The 19,874-nt window shown below is 51.3% G+C and overlaps 2 protein-coding genes and 1 long non-coding RNA gene across 3 annotated transcripts in view; 2 read left to right on the top strand and 1 right to left on the bottom strand.

The window, feature by feature from the left end:
* Positions 1–666: 666 nt before the first annotated feature.
* On the top strand, positions 667–12,364 carry LSM14B (LSM14B, SCD6 homolog B (S. cerevisiae)). The gene is made up of 9 exons (XM_011934553.1): positions 667–712; positions 1,401–1,564; positions 3,377–3,512; positions 6,877–7,044; positions 7,307–7,384; positions 7,617–7,778; positions 8,446–8,596; positions 10,297–10,482; positions 11,160–12,364. The coding sequence occupies exons 1-8, from the start codon at positions 667–669 to the stop codon at positions 10,466–10,468; spliced, it is 1,077 nt and encodes a 358-aa protein (XP_011789943.1). The 3' UTR covers positions 10,469–10,482; positions 11,160–12,364.
* Positions 1,989–3,158, top strand: LOC105506385. The gene is made up of 2 exons (XR_001000918.1): positions 1,989–2,781; positions 3,064–3,158. It is a non-coding gene; the product is annotated as an uncharacterized LOC105506385 (long non-coding RNA).
* A 1,360-nt stretch (positions 12,365–13,724) lies between the features above and the next one.
* Positions 13,725–19,874, bottom strand: part of PSMA7 (proteasome (prosome, macropain) subunit, alpha type, 7) — a 14,208-nt gene continuing 8,058 nt past the window's right edge. Inside the window, exons 4-9 of the mRNA XM_011934552.1 lie at positions 17,827–17,953; positions 16,776–16,900; positions 16,044–16,166; positions 15,149–15,268; positions 14,348–14,410; positions 13,725–13,948 (exon numbers count right to left, since the gene is read on the bottom strand). Coding sequence (XP_011789942.1) covers positions 13,856–13,948; positions 14,348–14,410; positions 15,149–15,268; positions 16,044–16,166; positions 16,776–16,900; positions 17,827–17,953 — 651 coding nt within the window. The 3' untranslated portion in view covers positions 13,725–13,855. The remainder of the gene's footprint in view (positions 13,949–14,347; positions 14,411–15,148; positions 15,269–16,043; positions 16,167–16,775; positions 16,901–17,826; positions 17,954–19,874) is intronic.

Genomic DNA, 19,874 nt, shown 5'->3' with positions numbered 1-19,874 from the left:
CCGCCAGCCTGGGGAGATTCCTGCGGGGGAGCCTCGAGGTCGGGCGGCGGGGCCAGTGTCCCGGCCTCTCCCGAAGGCTGGGGGCGGGGTCACAAGCGAATCCTGCAAGCCTTTCTGGAACCTATTAGACAGCTGGGGCCTTGATCCTGAACAAATACCGCGTCCTAATGCAGCCTCCTGCCAAGGCAGAAGCATCCGTTTGGCAGCCAGATGCCCCTGTTGAAACGGTTCTCGTGCTCTATCCTGACGTTCAGACTGTGGGGCTTACCTTTTGGTGACAGCCGCCTGTGGGCGCTGATAACCCGCTGTTGCCGCTGGGAGACTTGCAGGAAAGGGGCTCTTCTCTAGAATCCGAATCTCTGAGGTTGTTGAGACAGCAGGTGGTCCAGAGTTTCTTTGTCTTCATCACCCAGAGAAGATGGGGAGTGCACTTCCCCTGCCTCTCAGAGAAAAGTGCCGGTGGAGCCATGTCTGCCTAAGCCCACGTGTGCTGGATCTGGTGCTAGGCTCCTAGGGGTTCTTGAAGTGTCTAGACGCGTCTGAAACGCTTCTTAGGTCACAGGAGCCCCATGTGTAGAAGAACTCCCTCATTCCAAACAGGGAGTGTCTCCTGCGTGGCTCCAGGAGCTCGTTGAGCATGCCAGGGCTGTGCACTCACTCGCAGCCATGGGACCTCACTACACTTACTACAGGAGAGCCCAGTTAGCCCAGAGTAGGCCCAGGAGTTAGTAGGAGTTGTGCTCTTACGAGTTAGAGGCTGCTGTCCCACCTAGCTCTGCCCCAGAAGCTTGCTAAAAAGAGATTTGGTAGGGCTCTGGAAGCCTGCTGGTTAGGGGTTAGTAGGCTCAGAATTCCTTATGGATGTGGAAGCCGGGGTCAGAGGTCCACAATCTTGGGACCCTGTCTCCCTTTGTTTTCTGTTACAGCTGTTCCAAGGTTTGCTATGGATAAAAGGGTAAGGGGAACACTCATCTAGGTTCCTTTGTGAGAAAACTGCCTCCTCAGGTGCAATGTGTGGTGAGGCTTTGGGCATAAAGCAGCCAGCTGGCTGTTTGATCTACAGAGTCACAGGTGAACAGGGAGGCCTTGCAAAGCAAGCCTTGTTTTGCTGAGAGCTCTGTACGTTGGTGCGTTCACACATGAGACAGTCTGTGAAATTGTTCCTTGTCATCTTTGTGATCTAGAACTGTCTGTTGTCTGGAGCTTCACCAATTGGTGCGTTCTCAGCACTGTCCACTGAAAATTGGGGTGTTAAGTAGTTGTTGAAATGTGGACCTGGAGTGCTGTGTTGTGGCTCTGAGCAAGTGCCGCCGTCTTCTGGAAGACTTGGGAGCAGTGGTGTCAGGGTTGATTGAACTGGCTGAGGACAACAATAACGTTTCTCTTTCTCCACTCGTAAGTGAGGTCCTTTGGCACTGAAGACCGTCCCACAGATAGGCCTGCGCCCCCCAGAGAGGAGATTTATGAGTACATCATTTTCCGGGGAAGTGACATCAAAGATATCACTGTGTGTGAACCTCCGAAAGCTCAGCACACACTCCCGCAGGATCCCGCCATTGTTCAGGTAAGTGTGCCACTGTCCCTCTGTGCACACTCTAAGAGATGCTGGTTTCCATTTGGAGCTTGGTGGCATGTTTTGTCAGAATGCTCAATGTGAGGAATAACCTCTTTTTTTTTTTTTCCTTTGAGACGGAGTCTCACTGTGTTGCCAGGCCGCAGTGCAGTGGCGTGATCTCGGCTCATTGCAACCTCTGCTTCCTGGGTTCAAGTGATTCTCCTGCCTCAGCCTCCTGAGTAGCTGGGACTACAGGCACGCACCACCACGCCCAGCTAATTTTTGTATTTTTAGTAGAGACAGAGTTTCACCATGTTGGTCAGGATGGTCTCAATCTCTTGACCTCATGATCTGCCCGCCTTGGCCTCCCAGAGTGCTAGGATTACAGGCATAAGCCAACGTACCCGGCCTGAGGAATATCCTTTTAATGAAAAGTGGCTTACTTTTGTCTAGGCCATTGCTGTTCTCACGGAAGGTGTTGATTCATATAGCACACACAGTAGGTGGTGTGTGCTGTGTCTCATGGCTCTTAAGGAAGGAGACCTGGGGGAGCTGGGCGTGCGCACGTTCGTGTGTAGTGTAGTGTAGTGTGAGTGGATGCTCCTGGACCTGTGATGTTTGGGGCATAGCGTTTGCCCTTAGTTTCTGGTTGGAGAAGTCTGAGCCCTGAGCAGCTGCTGTGAGTGGGGTGACATACCTGCAGGGACTGCAGGGCTTGCCCTTGGGTTATGCCCAGATGTTACATGCTGCTGTTGTATGACACCAGATTTGCAAGCCTGATGCCACGTGACTACTTATTGGGTTATGGCTTATTTTGCCCATGCTCATACCAGGGAGCCCAGATTAATATTTTCTTCACTTCTAAATTTAAATATTCACTGGCTCCTCTGGGGTTCAGACTGCACCAGGTTCCGTGCCTAGCACCCGTCCTGGAAGGTGGGATCACATGGGGCAGGCTTTGGCAGCCGTGGTGAGCCATCCGATGGCTTTGAGTTAGGAGAAATTTGGGTTATAATTACATGGACAAGAAGCCTGTAATCTCAGCACTTTGGGAGGCCGAGGAGGGTAGATCATCTGAGGTCAAGTGTTCAAGACCAGCCTGGCCAATGTGGCAAAACCCCATCTCTACTAAAAGTATAAAAATTAGCTGGGTGTGGTGGTGGGCATCTGTAATCTCAGGTACTCGGGAGGCTGAGGCAGGGAAAATTGCTTGAATCTGGGAGGCAGTGAGCTGAGATCGCGCTGTTGCACTCCAGCCCAGGTGACAGAGCAATGCAGTGTCTCAAAAAAAAAAAAAAAGGCTGGGCGCGGTGGCTCAAGCCTGTAATCCCAGCACTTTGGGAGGCCGAGACGGGCGGATCACGAGGTCAGGAGATCGAGACCATCCTGGCTAACACGGTGAAACCCCGTCTCTACTAAAAAATACAAGAAACTAGCCAGGCAAGGTGGCGGGCGCCTGTAGTCCCAGCTACTCGGGAGGCTGAGGCAGGAGAATGGCGTGAACCCAGGAGGCGGAGCTTGCAGTGAGCTGAGATCCGGCCACTGCACTCCAGCCTGGGCGACAGAGCGAGACTCCATCTCAAAAAAAAAAAAGAAAAAAGAATTGCATGATTACATGGACAGGTGGAACTGGAACTGAAATGCTGTGGAAAAGGCAGCTCTCACCATACTGGAAACTGGTACTCCAAGGGCTCCTCCAGCATCTCAAGGATGCAGGCTGATGGGACAGTGCTTGTTTCCCGGCTGAACAAGCACCCTGATGCAGGCGTGTGGGGTGATAGGATGGCCTTCGCTGTTCTCACCCGATGTCTCATTGTTCAGTCTTCCCTGGGTTCTGCCTCCGCCTCGCCCTTCCAGCCGCACGTGCCTTACAGCCCTTTCCGAGGGATGGCGCCCTACGGCCCACTGGCGGCCAGCTCCCTGCTCAGCCAGCAGTATGCCGCCTCCCTGGGTCTAGGTGAGTGACCTGTTTCTGTCTGGAAAACTACCCTTGCGTGTAACTGTCACTGAGTGGAGCGATGGAGCCTGAGAGTGGGGACATGCATTCTTGTCACGCTCAGCTTGTAGACTGTTTTATTGCACACTTAGTAAATTACCCAGTGCAACTTCAGCTTGTGAGAGCATTTAGTAACTACTCAACTGAGAGTAAAAGAGGCAGCGGCCTGAGTGTTGGAACAGAAGAATCAAATCAAAATTCCTTCAAAGAGTCAGGGTGGATCTAGGTGGAAGTCCTGGGCCAGGCATGGTGGCTCATGCATGGAATTCCAGCACTTTAGGAGGCCAAGGCGGGTGGATCACGAGGTCAGGAGTTCGAGACCAGCCTGGCCAACATGGGGAAATCCTGTCTCTACTAGAAATACAAAAATTAGCTGGGTGTGGTGGGACACACCTGTAATCCCAGCTACTTGGAAGGTTGAGGCATGAGAATAGCTTAAACCTGGGAGGCGGATGTTGCAGTGAGCCAAGATTGCACCACTGCACTCTAGCCTGAGTGACACAGCGAGACTCTGTCTCTAAAAATAAATAGGTGGAAGTCCTGGTGTATCTGCTTCAAAGAAGAGATAGCTGATATATATGTAGTGTTACAGATGAGGTCTAGCTATTTGCACATTTATAAACCTGTAAACATAGAAGTGAAATACAAAGCCACCCATTATGTCCCTTGTTCTACTGTAAGTGCCTCGCTCAAAAATGGTTTCAACCGAGATTGAACAACCCCAGAGTATGATTCTGTTCTCCATATATAGAGAGAGATCCCACCTTGTCCTTTACCTGGACCCAGCTTTGCAGATGGGCTCAGAGTATAGAACTGGCAGGTGATCCACTGCCCTTGCTCAGAATCCAGCATGAAGTAGTGAGACAGGGAACCCTAAGTGAGGTCTGTAGGCCACTTGCTGCTACAAATCATGCTTGTCTTGGTTGCTGTTCCTAGTGTGACAGGTGGCCTTCCCAGCCCAGCTCTCTATGTTTCTAAAATATGTTTGTATGACAGAGTCCTACAAGAGGTTGCTTGGCTCTTTCCAAGCTTGCTGGACACAAGACAAGTGTATCCTGACTTATTTGTGTGCTTTCTTTTTGCTCTTTCTCCTTTATCTTCCTTTAGAGAAGTTGGTAAGCCCTCCAGCCTCAGCCGCTGCTTCCAGCCCTAGCTCTTCTCCATCTCCACAGCCCGTTTCAGAGCTTGACTTGTCCTCAGAGCCACAGCAGCTCACTGCCAAGGGTAACAGCAGTTTGGGAGAACTGCATGCTGTCTTGCAAACCATTCTGAGAGCGAGGGGTAAAGCAGCAGACAGAATGACAGTAGCTGTAGCAGATCATTTGCCAAGCCCATGCAGCCGCTGAGCTGCTTGTTTGCTTCAGCACATAGTCCTGATTTGTGAACTCTCAGTGTTAAAGAAGGGATTACAAAGAATCAGCGTAGTAGTTTGTTCTCTCTCCCTGGGTGCAGGTTCTCTGTTGACCTGTACCATGACTACCACATACAGGAAACTTCACTGTCCACAGAAAGCCATTTCCCTGGGGTTTTGCTGGGTCCTAAATGTGTTCTAGGGTGTTGCAGAGGGGACTCCCCAAAGCACCTCACGTGCCCGTGCTGCTCTTTGATCTGTGTGGTGCATAGGTCACTCGTTTAGGGGATTCAAAATTAGGGGCTTGGGTGACAGTTGCCAACTGTTTGGCCAGGTGGACAGTATCAGCCTGATGGCCAGTTGGCCAGTGCTGGTATACACCACCTGTGTCTGTGCTGTGGTGGCGGCGGCACCTGGGGTTTCTAGACCTTTCCTCACATTCTACTCATTTCCCCTGAAGTTCTAAAATTCACATTGACGATCTTTCATATGTTTGTGTTACACGTAGCACCCTGACAAGCTGAACCATCGCCATTACCGGGCCCCGGTCCAGGATGATGCCTGGGCTTTCCTTATGGCACACAGCTGCTGTCAGTCTGTCATTCTGCAGGTGCTGCTTTCCGAATCCTGCATGCACTCAGTGTATCTGAGTTAGAGAGTAGTTAAGTAGTCATTTTTTTTCCCCACTTAAAAATGACACAGATACTTCTATTGCTCTTAGGATTAGTTACCTATACCTGCTCATAGGGCAAAACTTTGTTTGAACTAGTTGGTTGTGTAAAAAGCAGACAAGCCCCATATCCATGTCCCTGCAGTCACAGTATGATCAGGAAGCAGGCAATGCTGTGCTCGTCTCCCGGACATGCTGAGTGAGACAATCGGTGAGAAAGCGGCCCGGGTGCATTCCTGCCAGAGGACGCTTGCCAGACCTCTATGCGGAGCCTTTGCGACCTGCCCTTTGAGAGCTTCTCTTGATCTGGTTACAAGGAATTTTTCTACAGTGAATTTTTGTTGTTGTTTCTATTCCATAAAAACAGTAAGATGAGATGCCCAGTCTTCGTGTGTGTTGGGCTGTTGCTCTAATAATAATTATCCCATGGTTAGGGTGCCTTTTCTGTTTCAGATTTCCATTCACTTACACCCAGTCCCACATTGTCCTGTTTAGAGTCCCCACAGGTCCTGGAACTTTGGAAAGGGTGGAGATGGAGAGAGGTGGGTGGTGCTTCCCTTTTTCTTCTTGGTTCAGAGGACCTAGTTTCTGAGGGTTCATCCCCTATGCATGGGCCTCGGACTGCGGTTTCGTAGGCACAGCTCCTTGCCAAAGGCTACCTAGGAGCCCTTCGTGTCTTCATGATGAGCCTTTGCCCTTGAGAGAAGTGTAGGCTGCTACTGTCTCACAAGTCAGCTCCTCCTCCATAATTTTTAGTTTTATTGTGTCTTAAGTGGAAATGACAGTGTTCTAGAATTTAACTTCAGAATTTGATCACTGCATTTTCTAGAAAATCCCAGGCTGGGCTGGTTCTTCTCCAGTATGGACCAGAATGAAACAAATTCTCAGATCCTGGATGCACTAGGCTCTTGGGGCTGCGAGCCCCTTTGGGATTGGAGCTTGTGTGGTTTTAAGAAAGCTGTTTCTGCACTGCTGCAAAGCTGTTTCTGCACTGCACTGTTTGTAGGCACGGTGTTTTTCCTCTCCTTGAGGTTCCCTAACTTGGGGAGCTCAGGGCTTTGGGGGTGGGGAGTCCAAAGATGAACTGGCCTTGGTGCTGCCCAGTGACTTGGCCTTCTTTTGCTGTCTGGGCTAGCCTCAGAGGGAACGGCCCAGTCTGGGGGTGATTTGCCTGGATTTAGTAGAACCTCTAGGCAGTTGCCCTCCTTTCCTTCCTGACATGCCAGCTGAAGAGAAATGCCTGGAGGTATAAGGCTTGCTTCTTTTCTTTCTGTTTTTAAACCCTCCTCCCCTCCTCAATTCAGGAGCTGGTTTTCCATCCATCCCGGTCGGCAAGAGCCCCATGGTGGAACAGGCTGTCCAGACTGGTTCTGCTGACAACCTGAATGCTAAAAAGCTGTTACCTGGCAAGGGCACCACAGGGACGCAACTCAATGGTCGTCAGGCCCAGCCGAGCAGCAAGACAACCAGTGGTACTTGAACACATCTTTTCCTGGAGTTTGCTTGATGTTCTAGAAGTGGCACACTACTTCCTGGGCTATTTTGTTTTATTTTTATTAAAAAAAATACTACTTCCCCATCCTAAGCCCCATGTGCTTTTGCAGGGCAGGCCTGTGCAGCAGCCTCCTGCGGTGCCACCCTGGCCATGTGCCCCGTGGTGGTGGGGCCTGCTTCTGGGTTCTGGCTTCCAGCTTCTGTAGGAGCTTTGCCTTACTCTTCCCTTTTGCGCCTTAGATGTAGTCCAGCCAGCAGCTGTGCAAACTCAAGGGCAGGTGAATGATGAGAACAGAAGACCTCAGAGGAGGCGTTCAGGTAACCCTTGTTGCCACTTGATTTCTGGGGACCATGAGTGATCAGCTGAGCTGCTCTGCTTGCCCTCCTGCCTGCTTCTCTGAGTGATGGTTTCCAGGGTGCTGGTGTGATGTCGCTGCTTGTGTGCTCTGTCCCCTCTGTGGCCTTGGGGGTGTGCCTGGAAACTCCTTGTGAGGTGTTTGAGATCACCAGGTTGGTGATCTTCAGCCAGGGCTGTCCTTTGTCCTCACAGGAAACAGGCGAACAAGGAATCGCTCCAGAGGGCAAAACCGTCCAAGTAACGTCAAGGAAAACACAATCAAATTTGAGGGTGACTTTGATTTCGAGAGTGCAAATGCCCAGTTCAACCGAGAGGAGCTTGACAAAGAATTTAAGAAGAAACTGAATTTTAAAGGTTTGGCTCATTATGTGAAAATTATCCTCTGCACAGGAGTACCCCTAGAGAGTGTTAGGAGTAGATGCCTGGCTGGGCGCGGTGGATCACGCCTGTCATCTCAGCACTTTGGGAGGCTGAGGTGGGTGGATCACCTGAGGTCAGGAGTTCAACACCAGCCTGGCCAACACAACGAAACCCCGTCTCTACTAAAAATCCAAAAATTAGCTAGGCATGGTGGTGGGTGCCTGTAATCCCAGCTACTCAGGAGACTGAGACAGGAAATCATTTGAACCCAGGAGGTGGAGGTTGCAGTGGGAATGAGCCGAGATTGTGCCACTGCACTCCAGCCTGGGCGACAGAGCAAGACTCTGTCTCAAGAAAAAGGAAGAGATGCCTGGAGGAACTGGGGAAGCCATGCGGGTGGTGACCGGCAGTGAGGAATTAATGAAATGAGATGCCGGGAGGTGTGAAAATGGGTGGGATAAGGTGCAGACTGCACAGTCCAGATGGCAGAACGAGACCTGTGCTTAGTAGAAGGTAGCAGAAGAGATCTCTGCTTTGCACAAGGCATAGTTGATGTCTCAGCCTGAGGGTGCCTCCCAAGTGAGCCTGGAGGGACCACCCTGTTAGAAGGCTATGCGCTCTGCCCCTCCTGCACCTCCACGTGTTCTGCTTCTCTTTGTAGATGACAAGGCTGAGAAGGGGGATGAGAAGGACCTGGCTGTGGTGACCCAGAGCGCCGAAGCGCCTGCCGAGGAAGACCTTCTGGGGCCCAATTGCTACTATGACAAATCCAAGTCGTTCTTTGACAACATCTCTTCTGAACTCAAGACCAGGTGAGAGGCTGAATGAATGACAGGAGGACAGTCCTCCAATCTAGAAAGGACAGGACTGAGGGCTCTCAACCTGAAGGCAGAGCTGGACTTTGAGGCTCAGGGTAGCTGTTCTAGGGTCCTGCTTGCACTTCTGCGTGATGAGCGCAGGAGTCCCAGCAGGTTACGTGTGGGAAGCCTCTTGGTGATCCTGACCTGAGGAGTTGGCTGAGGTCAAGCCCGAGAGCCATCTTGGCTTTGCTGCCCTGTCTCCACAAAGGCTGGGCTGCACCGCCCTCCCTGGCAGACCCGTGTCCACGTTCAGCACACCTCACTGTGCTCTGCTTGCTGGTCCCGCTGGCCTTCCTTCACTTCATGGTTTTGAGGCCAGGGACCATGTGGTGTGTTTTATTTTTCACACCTAACAGCTGGTCAGAAGTCCCACGAAGCAACCTACAGTGTGGGCCTGGCTTGGAGATTTGGGCCCATTTGTCCTGCAGATTGAGCGGCAGACATGCTGCGGGGGGCGTTGAGGGGGCCTCAGAAGGCAGGCTGGAAAGCCCCGCCTCCTCAGGCTCCTGTTCTGCAGCGGAAAGATAGAACAGCACGTGGTGGTGGAAGGCCAGGCAGTGAGGGCGACGGGACGGAGCTGTGGACTGGATGGGAAATGGATGATCAGCTCTCACAGGTGAAGCAGACTGCACAGATGAGTGCGGGAAGCGCTTCCAGACAGGCTGCGTCTGGGGGATGGGTTCCTGTAGGGTTTTGTAGGGCATGGAAGTGACTTTGGCTTTTGTTCCAAGTGCCGTGGGAAGCTATCAGAGGGTTTTGTGCTGAAGCGCATAGTGCGGTCTGATGTTTTACGGCGTCCTTGGTGAGTGGTTGGATGGTGGGCAAGTGTGGCTGCTGACTGGCCAGTTAGGGGGCCAGTGCTGCAGCACACGTGGCTTGGAACCAGGCGGTGGTGACAGAGGGAAGGGGTAGAGTCTAAATGTATCTTGACGGTGGCACTAACAGAATTGGCCAACAAGAGTCCAGAATGACTCCTAAGTCTTTTCGCCTGGGCAGCTGATGGGTGGAGTTGCTGCTGCTTTGAACACGGAAGTCTGTGGGCACAGCAGGTTTCCGGCTGAAGGGGAGCTCAGGGTGGGTGTGCTGCCCTGGAGCTGCTGTCTGCGTCGGTGGGAGTGCTGGGTGGGAGTGTTGGGCGCACAGTTGGATGTGGGAAATAGTCTCCCGCTAGCGGCTTGTTTGGGTGGCGTGAGTGTCCATGCTGTATCCCTGTCTTCCCAACCCCCAAAGCAGAAGTATCACATTCTAGGGACCTTGTCCCATCCAGCCTAGCCCCCTCCTTGTCTAGGAGGGTCCACTTCATGCTCCGGTCTCGGGTCTCCTGGGCCTCCCCGGGGCTCCTCTCTGTGCCCAGCAAGCAACAGGGGTTGCCTTGGTAGCCAAGTAGTATCACTGCTTGCCTGTGGTGACAGAGATGGTAGAGATGGATCCTGAGCCCCTGCCCACTGTGGGGATAGTCCTCGTTGGAAGTGGGGCAGGGAGCACCTGCAGTGCCAGAGCTGGGGTCCGGTGCTGATGGGGCTGCCCCTTCCCTGTATACAGTGGCCCTGGTGAGTCTGTTCCCTTCTTCCCTGGGCTGCTCTGAGGACGAGGCCTGGCCAGAAGCCTGGGAGTCAGTGCCTGCTACAATCAGTATTTCTTCTATGGTTTAGCTCCAGGCGGACGACGTGGGCTGAAGAGAGGAAGCTCAACACGGAGACCTTTGGGGTGTCAGGGAGGTTTCTTCGTGGACGCAGTTCTCGGGGTGGATTCCGAGGAGGCAGGGGCAATGGGACCACCCGTCGCAACCCCACTTCCCACAGGGCCGGGACTGGCAGGGTGTGAGGGTGCAGCCAAAGGTGAGCGGATGGGCCTTCTGAATGCTTTGGTGGGAGGGTGTAGGGTCAGGCACACCTGGAGAGCTTAGGAAGGTGGGGAGTAGGCTCCGCTTCCGAGGAAGAAGAGAGGCCCAGAGGTGTCAAAGCCAAACCGAGCGCCTCGAACCTATGAGTCACCAGGGGGCTCTTGACCAACTTAAACCCGTATCTGTGGGGGCAGGACCCAGGCCCCAGCATCCTCCGAGTGAGACTGCAGGTACGGGAGGTGAGGTGATGCGTGGGCTGGGGGCTCACCACCCAAGTGAGGCTAGCGAGCGAGACCTTGCTCCAAAGCCAGTTTCTTGGCCCAACCCGGCCCTAAGTGAATCAGAGGCTTCGTTTTTAACAAGGTTCCAGTGGACTTGTGGGCAGCTCAGGGTCTGGGCAGGGCGTCCCACATGGGGTGCCTGGTGCCAACCCCACCCCAGGACCTCGGGACAGCCAGGTGGGCCCTGGAGGGACTAGGCCTCCTGCCACTAGCTGCCTCCCTGTCCCCAGTCTGTTGTACAAGTAGGATTCTCAGAGTGGGCTGAGAGAGGAAACGGGGGAAGCCAGCCTGACTCAGGGCAGGAGGGAAGCTGAGTGGCTCCTGCTTGCCAGCAGGGGCAACAGTGCCAGCTTATCCCAGCAGCTGCTTGACTTCCTGTCATCTCTTGCAGGCTCCTACTGAAGTGGCGCAGAAATGACGCCGTGTGTCAGGACGCGAGGAAAACGCTGCACTTACAGGGAGAAGTGGTCACTTTGTTTCTGGAGTTTGGAAGAGTCCCATACTGCTACTTATGTTTTGGACTTAACTGAACTTGGACATGGTCTGAGTTAGAACCACTTGTTTTGGGGAAGTATTCATGGGTAACCTCTTTGAGGTCTCTTTACCTATGTTTCCTTTTTAGTTGCGCATAGCCTAATTCTAAGGTTTTGGTATTTTGCAAAGAGGTTTCTATAGTGAAAGCTGAATCCTTACTTTGTGATTTTTTTTTTTTTTTAATGACAGCTTTGACTTTTAAAAGTGGAACCAAATCTCATTTGGCAAGTGTGGCAGCCAATTGCATCTCTGTAACTCAGCTGACCCCTGGTGCTGCTGGCCTGGCACCCCCACCGCCAGGAGTGGGGTCTCAGGAGTCAGGGCCAGCATAGGGTGGTGTGTGTGTCGGGGGTGGGTGGGTGGAGGGCACGGAAGGGGTTGTCCCATGGATCATGTTGTATAAGTGAACCAGACCACCCTGATGGCATCCACAGTGATGTCAAGGTTGGGACTGGCCAGGGGTGGGTGGACTAGAAACATTTGGGAGTAGTGGCCAGGGGCCCTGGACGCTAGCCATGGAGCTGCTGCACAGAGCCTGGTGTCCACAAGCTTCCAGGCCAGGGTTGGAGCCTGGGATGAGCCCTGGCAGCACCTTGGCCCTTCTGTGGTCCCTGCCAGCCTCTGACCTGGGCCGGTCAGTCATTGCTGGACTCTGGCCACACACTGGTGTTCTCATCCACTTGGAAACGAGCCAGTCTTCTGCAAGGTCAGTTGACCAAGAGCATATTTCCCCTCGGTTGTACATCCTTGTTTTGTGTTTCTGTTTTAATGGTGGGTAGAGGGAGGGTGGGGTCTACATTTGTTGCATGAGTCGATGGGTCAGAACTTTAGTATACGCATGCGTCCTCCTGAGTGACAGGGCATTTTGTCAAAAATAAGCACCTTGGTAACTAAACCCCTCTGATAGCTATAAAGGCTTTAGTTCTGTATTTAAGTTACTGTAAAAGCTTGGGTTTATTTTTGTAGGACTTAATGGCTAAGAATTAGAACATAGCAAGGGGGCTCCTCTGTTGGAGTAATGTAAATTGTAATTATAAATAAACATGCAAACCTTTAAAATTTTCTTTTCTGATGCTCTAAGAATCCTGTTGACTCTGCTGCCCAAGTCACCTCTGCATCATGTCCAGGTCTGGAGCATACTTAGGCTGGTGGAATTTGGGGAGACTTGGGCCCCATCAGGTGATGGAACAAGGCAGCTGACCCAATTGGTCGGGTGAAGTGCAGCCAGCAGACCTGGCTTCTCCCTGTGGGCCGGGCCACCCTTCTGGGATGAATGGCTCTGCTCTCAGAAAGTGGATACAAAGTCCTTTTAAAAACCCAGTTCACAGATAGCGTTAGCCTGTATCAAGCAGTGGCCCCTTTGCCACCTTCCTGCTGCCTCCAAGCTCCCCAGCTCAGGAACGTTCGTGTTCTCAGGCACCGTAGAGCAGGTTACACAGCCATGAGCGAGCTACACCCTGGACCCATGCAGAAAAACAAAGACACGGCTGGTTCTAGGCTCAGAGCATCCTGTTTCAGTCGAATGGGTTTCCAGTCCAGATGACCTTAAAAGTGGTCCTCAGAGAGGATGAGGAGACACATCAGCTGCATGAGTTCTCCTTTCAGTACCTGCCTGTGGCCATTGGGTGGGGGTAGTGGATATCCTTGACCAACAGAAAAATAAATCTTCTGTTATGTGTGCCAGATACTGGTGGCCACAGTCCTCACCCAGCTAGATGTCTTGGTGAAACAGGTATTGCCTCCCAGAGAATCTCAAGGTAGTCAGGTCATCGCGTACCACCTGACCTTGCTGTTAAAATGTTAATTGTTTCGACAATTGTACATTTTATGCTGAGCTCAAAATGTATCTGGGCCCCTTTACTCCTTTTTAGAAGGTATGTGCCAAAACCAAGGACCAGAGCAAGTGGTAGCATGGGAGAAAAGGGGTGACCCGAGGACACAAAAGCCTTCAACTGCTGCTGGACTAGAAGCCAAAATGCAGGGAAGGGCAGAGAATAGCCAGAACAGTCTTCAACAGAAAGTAGGGAGCAGACATCAAGATGTGGTCTATGAAAGTCAGACATGGAAAGCTGCTTTGAACAAAGCTGCTGCTCTACAGAATTAACCCAGGGCTACCTGTGTTTGTGTCCTTGACATTATACATTCATTAGGGGACTAGAATGAAGGTCTAAAAGCAAATGGAAGTCATTCTGTGCCACAACAGAGAAACGGGTCTGCTGAAGGCCAGGTTTCTCTGCAGCACCCAGGGCAGCAGCTGATTTCCCAAGGGAGGAATCTCTTTCTCACACTGGCTTGCTGTCTTAGCCACAAGGAACAGAAAGGAAAGCTCAAACTTACGGCGGCTCAGGGTTGAAAAAGAAGGGTGAGAGATGAGAGGAATACCATGATTGCACCTAAAGATACACATTCCCTTAAAGAAAAAAGGTTAAAAAATACGGAAGTTTATTGTAGGACACTCAGTGTGAATAAATGGAATGGAAAGGCCTACACATCATTGAGACTCATCCATGATTGATTTGAATTTAAAAATTACAAGCAAAGACATTTTATTCATCATGATGCTTTCTTTTGTTTCTTCTTTTCGTTTTCTTCTTTTTCTTTTTCAATTTCAGCAACATACTTCTCAATTTCTTCAGGATTTAAAATCTATCAAAAAAAACTTCATGGTTACCTAAGCCAAACAAGGTGCCAAGGAACCCGCGCCCTCTCCTGGGGAGGGTAGCCAGGCTTTGGCACTGCTGCTCATACAGCCTCTTTGGAGAGGGACCTCAAGGAAAACAAGAGAATGCTGGCCTGACCTAGACAAGTATTAAGCAGCAGCAGCAGATCTGACTGGCAGCTGCTCAGCACGCCCAGAGAACACGCGTGGACCATCTAATCAGAGGAAGATGGGAATCTTCTCTTTGACGTATGGGGCGCCTCAGAAAAACATTTTCTTAATGTTAAAACCACAGAACGACCCCATGTTGTTTCCTTCTGGACTGGTACTGCCCTGATCATGGAGAAAACTCACAGGTGAAGAAAGCAGACAGACTTGGTGATTACCTTGAGGGGCTGATCTCGCCTCATGATAGCAAGTTCAATGTTTTTGCCACCTGACTGAACCACCTGGAAGGGATAGAAGACAGGAGCATTAGCCACCTTTCCCTATTCAAGACAAAAGCAGCTCTCAGGAGTACCTTAAATAGGTGTGTACCCAAACCAGCACAGTCCCAGGAATGGAGGTCCCAGCCCCCAAAACCTGTGTCTTTGTCCTAAATGCATTTGTGAAGTCCATTGGGATGCCTGCACACCCTCCTGCCTCCCAGCACTGAGACTCCTCTCTACCGCACAGCAGCTGTGCTGGAGACCCTCCCCTTGACGTAGCAGTCACCACCAGGAATCCTGATGCCCACACTCCAGCCCGGCCTTCCAGCTAGTCCCTCTCTGCTTTCACCTGCTAGCACTTCAAGGTCTTGACAAAGCCCAACCATATCTCCAGTTCTCTAATCCTGACTTTAGCAACAGTTCAAGCCTCTGGAAGGCCTAGTGATGGCATAAGGAGAACAGATTCCACAGCTGGACAGCTGGGTTCACATCCTGCCTCTGGTTCTCATGCTGTGTGCCCCTGCACAACCCTCAGCTGCCCCAGCTGGATAAAGGCACTAATGATCACACCTTGCGTGGCTATTTCAAGGAACACAGCAGTTAGGATACACCATAGACCAGACCAGTGCCTGGCACATACCAGTCATTAGGCATTACTGTTGGATCCTTGCCACCTTCCTTGCTGCCCCATCTACCTACCAGTCACCACCAAAACGTGGTATCTTCACCACCTTGCCTGGATTCCAAATGCAAACTTACTTCCAGGAGCGCCTTGATCACCAGCTTAATGGTCAAATCATCTGTTTCAATGGCTTCATCAGTATAGTTCTTCTCCAGGAACTCGCGTACTGACTTGGCACCCCGGCCTATGGCATTGGCCTAAAACAGACACGTATGTTGTCACGTGGCATAGGGCATGACAACCCAGGGCCAGCCCTGGAACACGGCTGCCCGACATGGGCCGCCCAGTCAGTGGCGGTGGCAGGAGGCAAGCTGGAGTGCTGGACAGCAGCCCTGGACACAGGCCCTGCCTGTGGCTTCTTTTTGCAAAGAGCTCTTTAGAATTGGTGCTAATTCTTACCAAGAATGGGATTATACCTTTTATTCCATTATCAAGAGGCAATGGGAGATTTTTTTTTTTTTTTTTTTGAGATGGAGTTTTGCTCTTGTTGCCCAGGCTGGAGTGTAGTGGTGTGATCTCGGCTCACTGCAACCTCTTCCTCCGGGGTTCAAGCAATTTTCCTGCCTCAGTCTCCTGTGTAGCCAGGATTACAGGCATGTGCCACCACGCCCAGCTAATTTCTTTTGTATTTTTAGTGGAGACAGGGTTCTGCCAGGTTGGCCACACTGGTCTCGAACACCTGACCTCAGGTGATCCACCTGCCTCAGCCTCCCAAAGTGCTGAGATTACAGGCGTGAACCACCACACCCACCTGAGGATTTTAATTTTTGTGGTCTATCCTTACAGCTTGCTGCCCTTTGATTTTCTTCCAAACAGCAATGTTTAATAATCTTGCTCTCACAGGACGAGGTTAACTTAAACTGACTCATTCACTGATACAGGGCCTACAGCAGGAAGCCCAGGACCTCCCACCCCTCAGAGCCTTTTTCTGGCAAGATTGTCCAAAGCCTCTTTGTTTTGTCACGAACTCACCTTCCAGGCATGGTATGTGCCCGATGGGTCAGTCTGATAGAGCCTAGGAGTGCCATCAAAGTCGAAACCCACAATGAGAGCAGAGATGCCAAACGGCCTGCGCCCATTGCTCTGCGTATAACGCTAGCAAGAAAAGAAGCAGGTCAGTACCATCCAACTAAGAAATTGCACGTGAGGAAAGAACCGTACTTGGTGAAAGTATGAACATTTTAAATCATGCCTAAGCCCCTTCTCAGGTTATTAGCAGTTCAAATGATATATTAGCCAATAGCTTTCAACATCCTTTTCTGCATTTTCACTCCCAGAAAGACTCACCTAGCACCAGAATTGTACCATGGAGCACAACTCAGGTTACTGGAAATTACTTTGACAAGTAGACATGTATTCTGCTTACATGTTAATGGCATTTCCTCATAGGGTGGCTCCTAGCCCCCTTCAACTGCTTGGTGACTGGTAACTCAGAATGGCAAGACAAAAGCTATCATTTCGCTCTAGACACAGGAATTTGGAATATCCCAGGAACTGAGAACAGAACGGTGTTACTCAAATTGGTGAGCTAGGTCAAGTTACGCTTGTGCAAGTCAAGATCAGGATCATGGAATAAATCAGTTTTCTGATTCACCTGAAGTGACATGCAAATCCACATGAAGTGACACAGCAGGACGACCCTCCTTGGCGGAGCAGTGACTGCCCTGCTGCCAGAAGTGAGCATGCGATCAGGCAGGCACCCACCTGCTTCAGGCTGGCGATGTAGCGGGTGATGTACTCCACAGTGACCGGGTCCTCCACAGTCAGCCGGTGGCTCTGGCACTCCACCCGGGCCCTGTTGATGACTATCCTTGCGTCGGCGGTGAGGCCTGCAAGGAGAGCAGAGAGGCTTCTGCTAGAGAGACAGCACAAACTACAGGCTGGGGGACGGACACGATGACCCAGCATTTAACCTTCCACAGACCCCCAAACCGGCAGCAAGGCTATTCTAAGTGACTGGCAGTGGAACCTGTCAGCCCCTGGGAACTTCTAAGAAATTGGGTACAGATGCTTCTCAATGTGCAGTGGGGTGGTATCCCACTAAGCTCATCGTAAGTCGAAAATACCCAGCTGAAAATGCATTGACTACCCCATAAACCCATTGTCAATAAAAAAATGTTGGCTGTTATACAGAATCTGGATTTTTAACAACGTTGTAGATCGAACCATACTAAGTCAGGGACTGTCTGTATATGAAGAATTGTGTGCCTTGGACCATACTTAAACACGGTACCTGAGTCCTCTTGGGAATCTTAGAAATTGAGTTAATCCCTAATTTCATTACACAAATTGAGATCTTCCTAGATTGGATCTGCTGAGAGGAGAAATGAGCAAGACCAAAACAGCGCTGAGAACATGCCGAGGCATGGCCTGCATCCACCAATGCGGTCCTTATTACTGCTGGGGATGGCAGGACGTGGTTCTGTCCTCTCCATGCCACAGATGCAGTTAGCTCTAGAAAGTCCAGCCTTTCTCTAGGTTGTAACTGACTGATACAGAAAAATAACAGTGGAGGTCAAATTGCACAGCAGCCAGAAGTGTTTTCATCCATTTAGCCATTTCTCTTTCACTCGCTATGGCAGAGAGGCCATCAAAGAAACTGGCCAACTTAAAAGTCCAAATTCATTTCTTTTAAATGATTTTCATTTACTCAGTTTATATGGCTCACAATAGCCCACACACCAAGTTAATCTCCAAAGCCCTGTTCTTCGCTGAGACTCTAGAGAGTAAGACAGCACTCCCCACCGACTCATACCTGCGAAGGCCATGCAGACATTGTCATCCAAAGCACAGATCTTCCGTACTGTTCTTTCATCCTGCAGTTTGGCCACTGACTTCTTCTCCACACCAAGAACAACAATGTCTCTTCCTCGAACACCAACCTTTAATTAAGATCCACAAACCACATAAGAAAGTGATACGAGTGCTGGGTGCAGTGGCTCATGCCTGTAATTCCAGCACTTTTGGAGGCTGAGGTGGGTGGATGACTTGAGTTCAAGAGTTCGAGACCAGCATGGACAACATGGCAAAACCGTGTCTCTAAAAAAAGTACAAAAATTAGCCAGGCGTGGTGGCTCAAGCCTGCAGTCCCAGGTACTCTGGAGGCTGGTAGGTGGAGGCTGCAGTGAGCCATGACGGCTGGGAGACAGAGACAGCAAGACCCTGTCCCCTCACCCCACCCCACCCTCCCAAAAAAAGTGACACATGGTTCTACTGCCAGGCAGTGAGCACTAGGAGCAGATTTGAACCTCGGTCCTGGGGGATACGTACTCTGGGTAGCAGCTCCCACTGGAAGGTGTGTTCACCCACACCCCTTTCTCCTCCACTTGTCCGTCACTGTGGTTGGCACCACGTCCTGCAAACCCAGGGGCATTCATCTACTGCTGGTAGAGCTAGCCCAGGCGTGCTCACCTCAGTGCCCAACCTGCGCCTTTCAAATGCTGAGATGTAGTTTTAGTTACAGCATAGCTACTAAGTAACCATTATATAATCGGCATGTGTTTCCTTTCAACCCAATGAATCAAACAGTCCCATGCAAAGCCTGGAAGCCTGAGACTTTCACACTCGAGTCTGGTGTTCTGAAGGCAGTGTTTCTGTAGTAGTGAAATTATATTGAGCCAATGCACTGTTTCCTGCACTGTGACATACTCATGTGACAGCCGTGGGAAGAGGCCTGATTTGCCGCCAGTGGACAAGGTGTCAACTGTTAATCCCAAATTGTTTATGGCTGATACTAGAGAAGGATGTAGCTGTTACTAAAAGCACCGACAATCACTGACAGTCAACCCCGAGTCAAGCCAGAAACAAAGGGAACCATCATTGGGATAAACAGCAGCTCCTGGTTTAGAGCAGGGGCTTCTCCCGCTCAGCACTGTGAGCACCTGGGCAGGCTGAGCTCACTGTTCCTGCCGCCCTGAGCGCGGCTGGGATATTGAGCAGCGTCCCTGGCCTCGACCCTCTAAATGCCAGGAGCACCTCTGCGAGGTCTTGGACCACTAGAAAAGTCGCCACACACTGCCAGTGGCCCCTGTGGGCACAAAACCATCCCTGGCTGAGACGTTCTGGTCTCAAGTGTTTGGGTTTTCCGGGAGCTTTCTCAGGTACTGACTCACTTGACCTTCAACTGACTCGAGGCCCAGAGAAGCTACATGGATTTGTCAAAGCCAGGTGCAGCCAACTGGCGGAGGTGGCAGTATTGGGGTCGAAGGCAGGGGTCAGCCGACTCCTAGTGCTCTTTAAGCTGACTTAGATCACCTGATGAATAACTGGGCCTTCATTTCAAAACAAAGATTCAGAAAATGAAAACAATTCAAAATTTACAGAACCGTGTGTGCTGCTTTCTCTGCCTGCTCAAACTTCTGAATACCAGGTGGTAAAAGAATAACGATCTCTCAGGCTGACCAAAAAAACTGACACGTCTTGATGTTACGAATTTAAGTTTCAAACAATGTCACTAAGGTCAATGTACAGGAGCCCTCGTCAAAACTGAAACGGCCGTGTTCAGACCAGTCCTGACCCGGGCGGCTGCAGCCCGGCCCCGGGAAGGCTCCTTCCGGCAGGGTGCAGAGATCCGGGAGGCGCCCGCCACCGGCCAGACCAGCCAGCCGCTTTGTTCCCGAAGCCCACCTGGGCCTAGAGAACAAGTGTTGCCCTGGGGCGGGTGGGGGTCCCTGTAACGGGGGACTGAGCAGTTCGCTCCCCAGCCACCCGGCTGCGTGAACAGCCCCCAGCGAGCGCACAGTCGATCCCCCGCGGCCTGCAGCGGCCCTCGCCCGGCCTCTGCAAACCGGGTCGGCGATGCGA

Source organism: Colobus angolensis, unplaced genomic scaffold, assembly GCF_000951035.1.
Source record: "Colobus angolensis palliatus isolate OR3802 unplaced genomic scaffold, Cang.pa_1.0 Scaffold136, whole genome shotgun sequence".
NCBI lineage: Eukaryota > Metazoa > Chordata > Mammalia > Primates > Cercopithecidae > Colobus > Colobus angolensis.
Note: the sequence above shows the minus strand (reverse complement) of the source record. Positions and strands in the feature narration are given on the sequence as shown.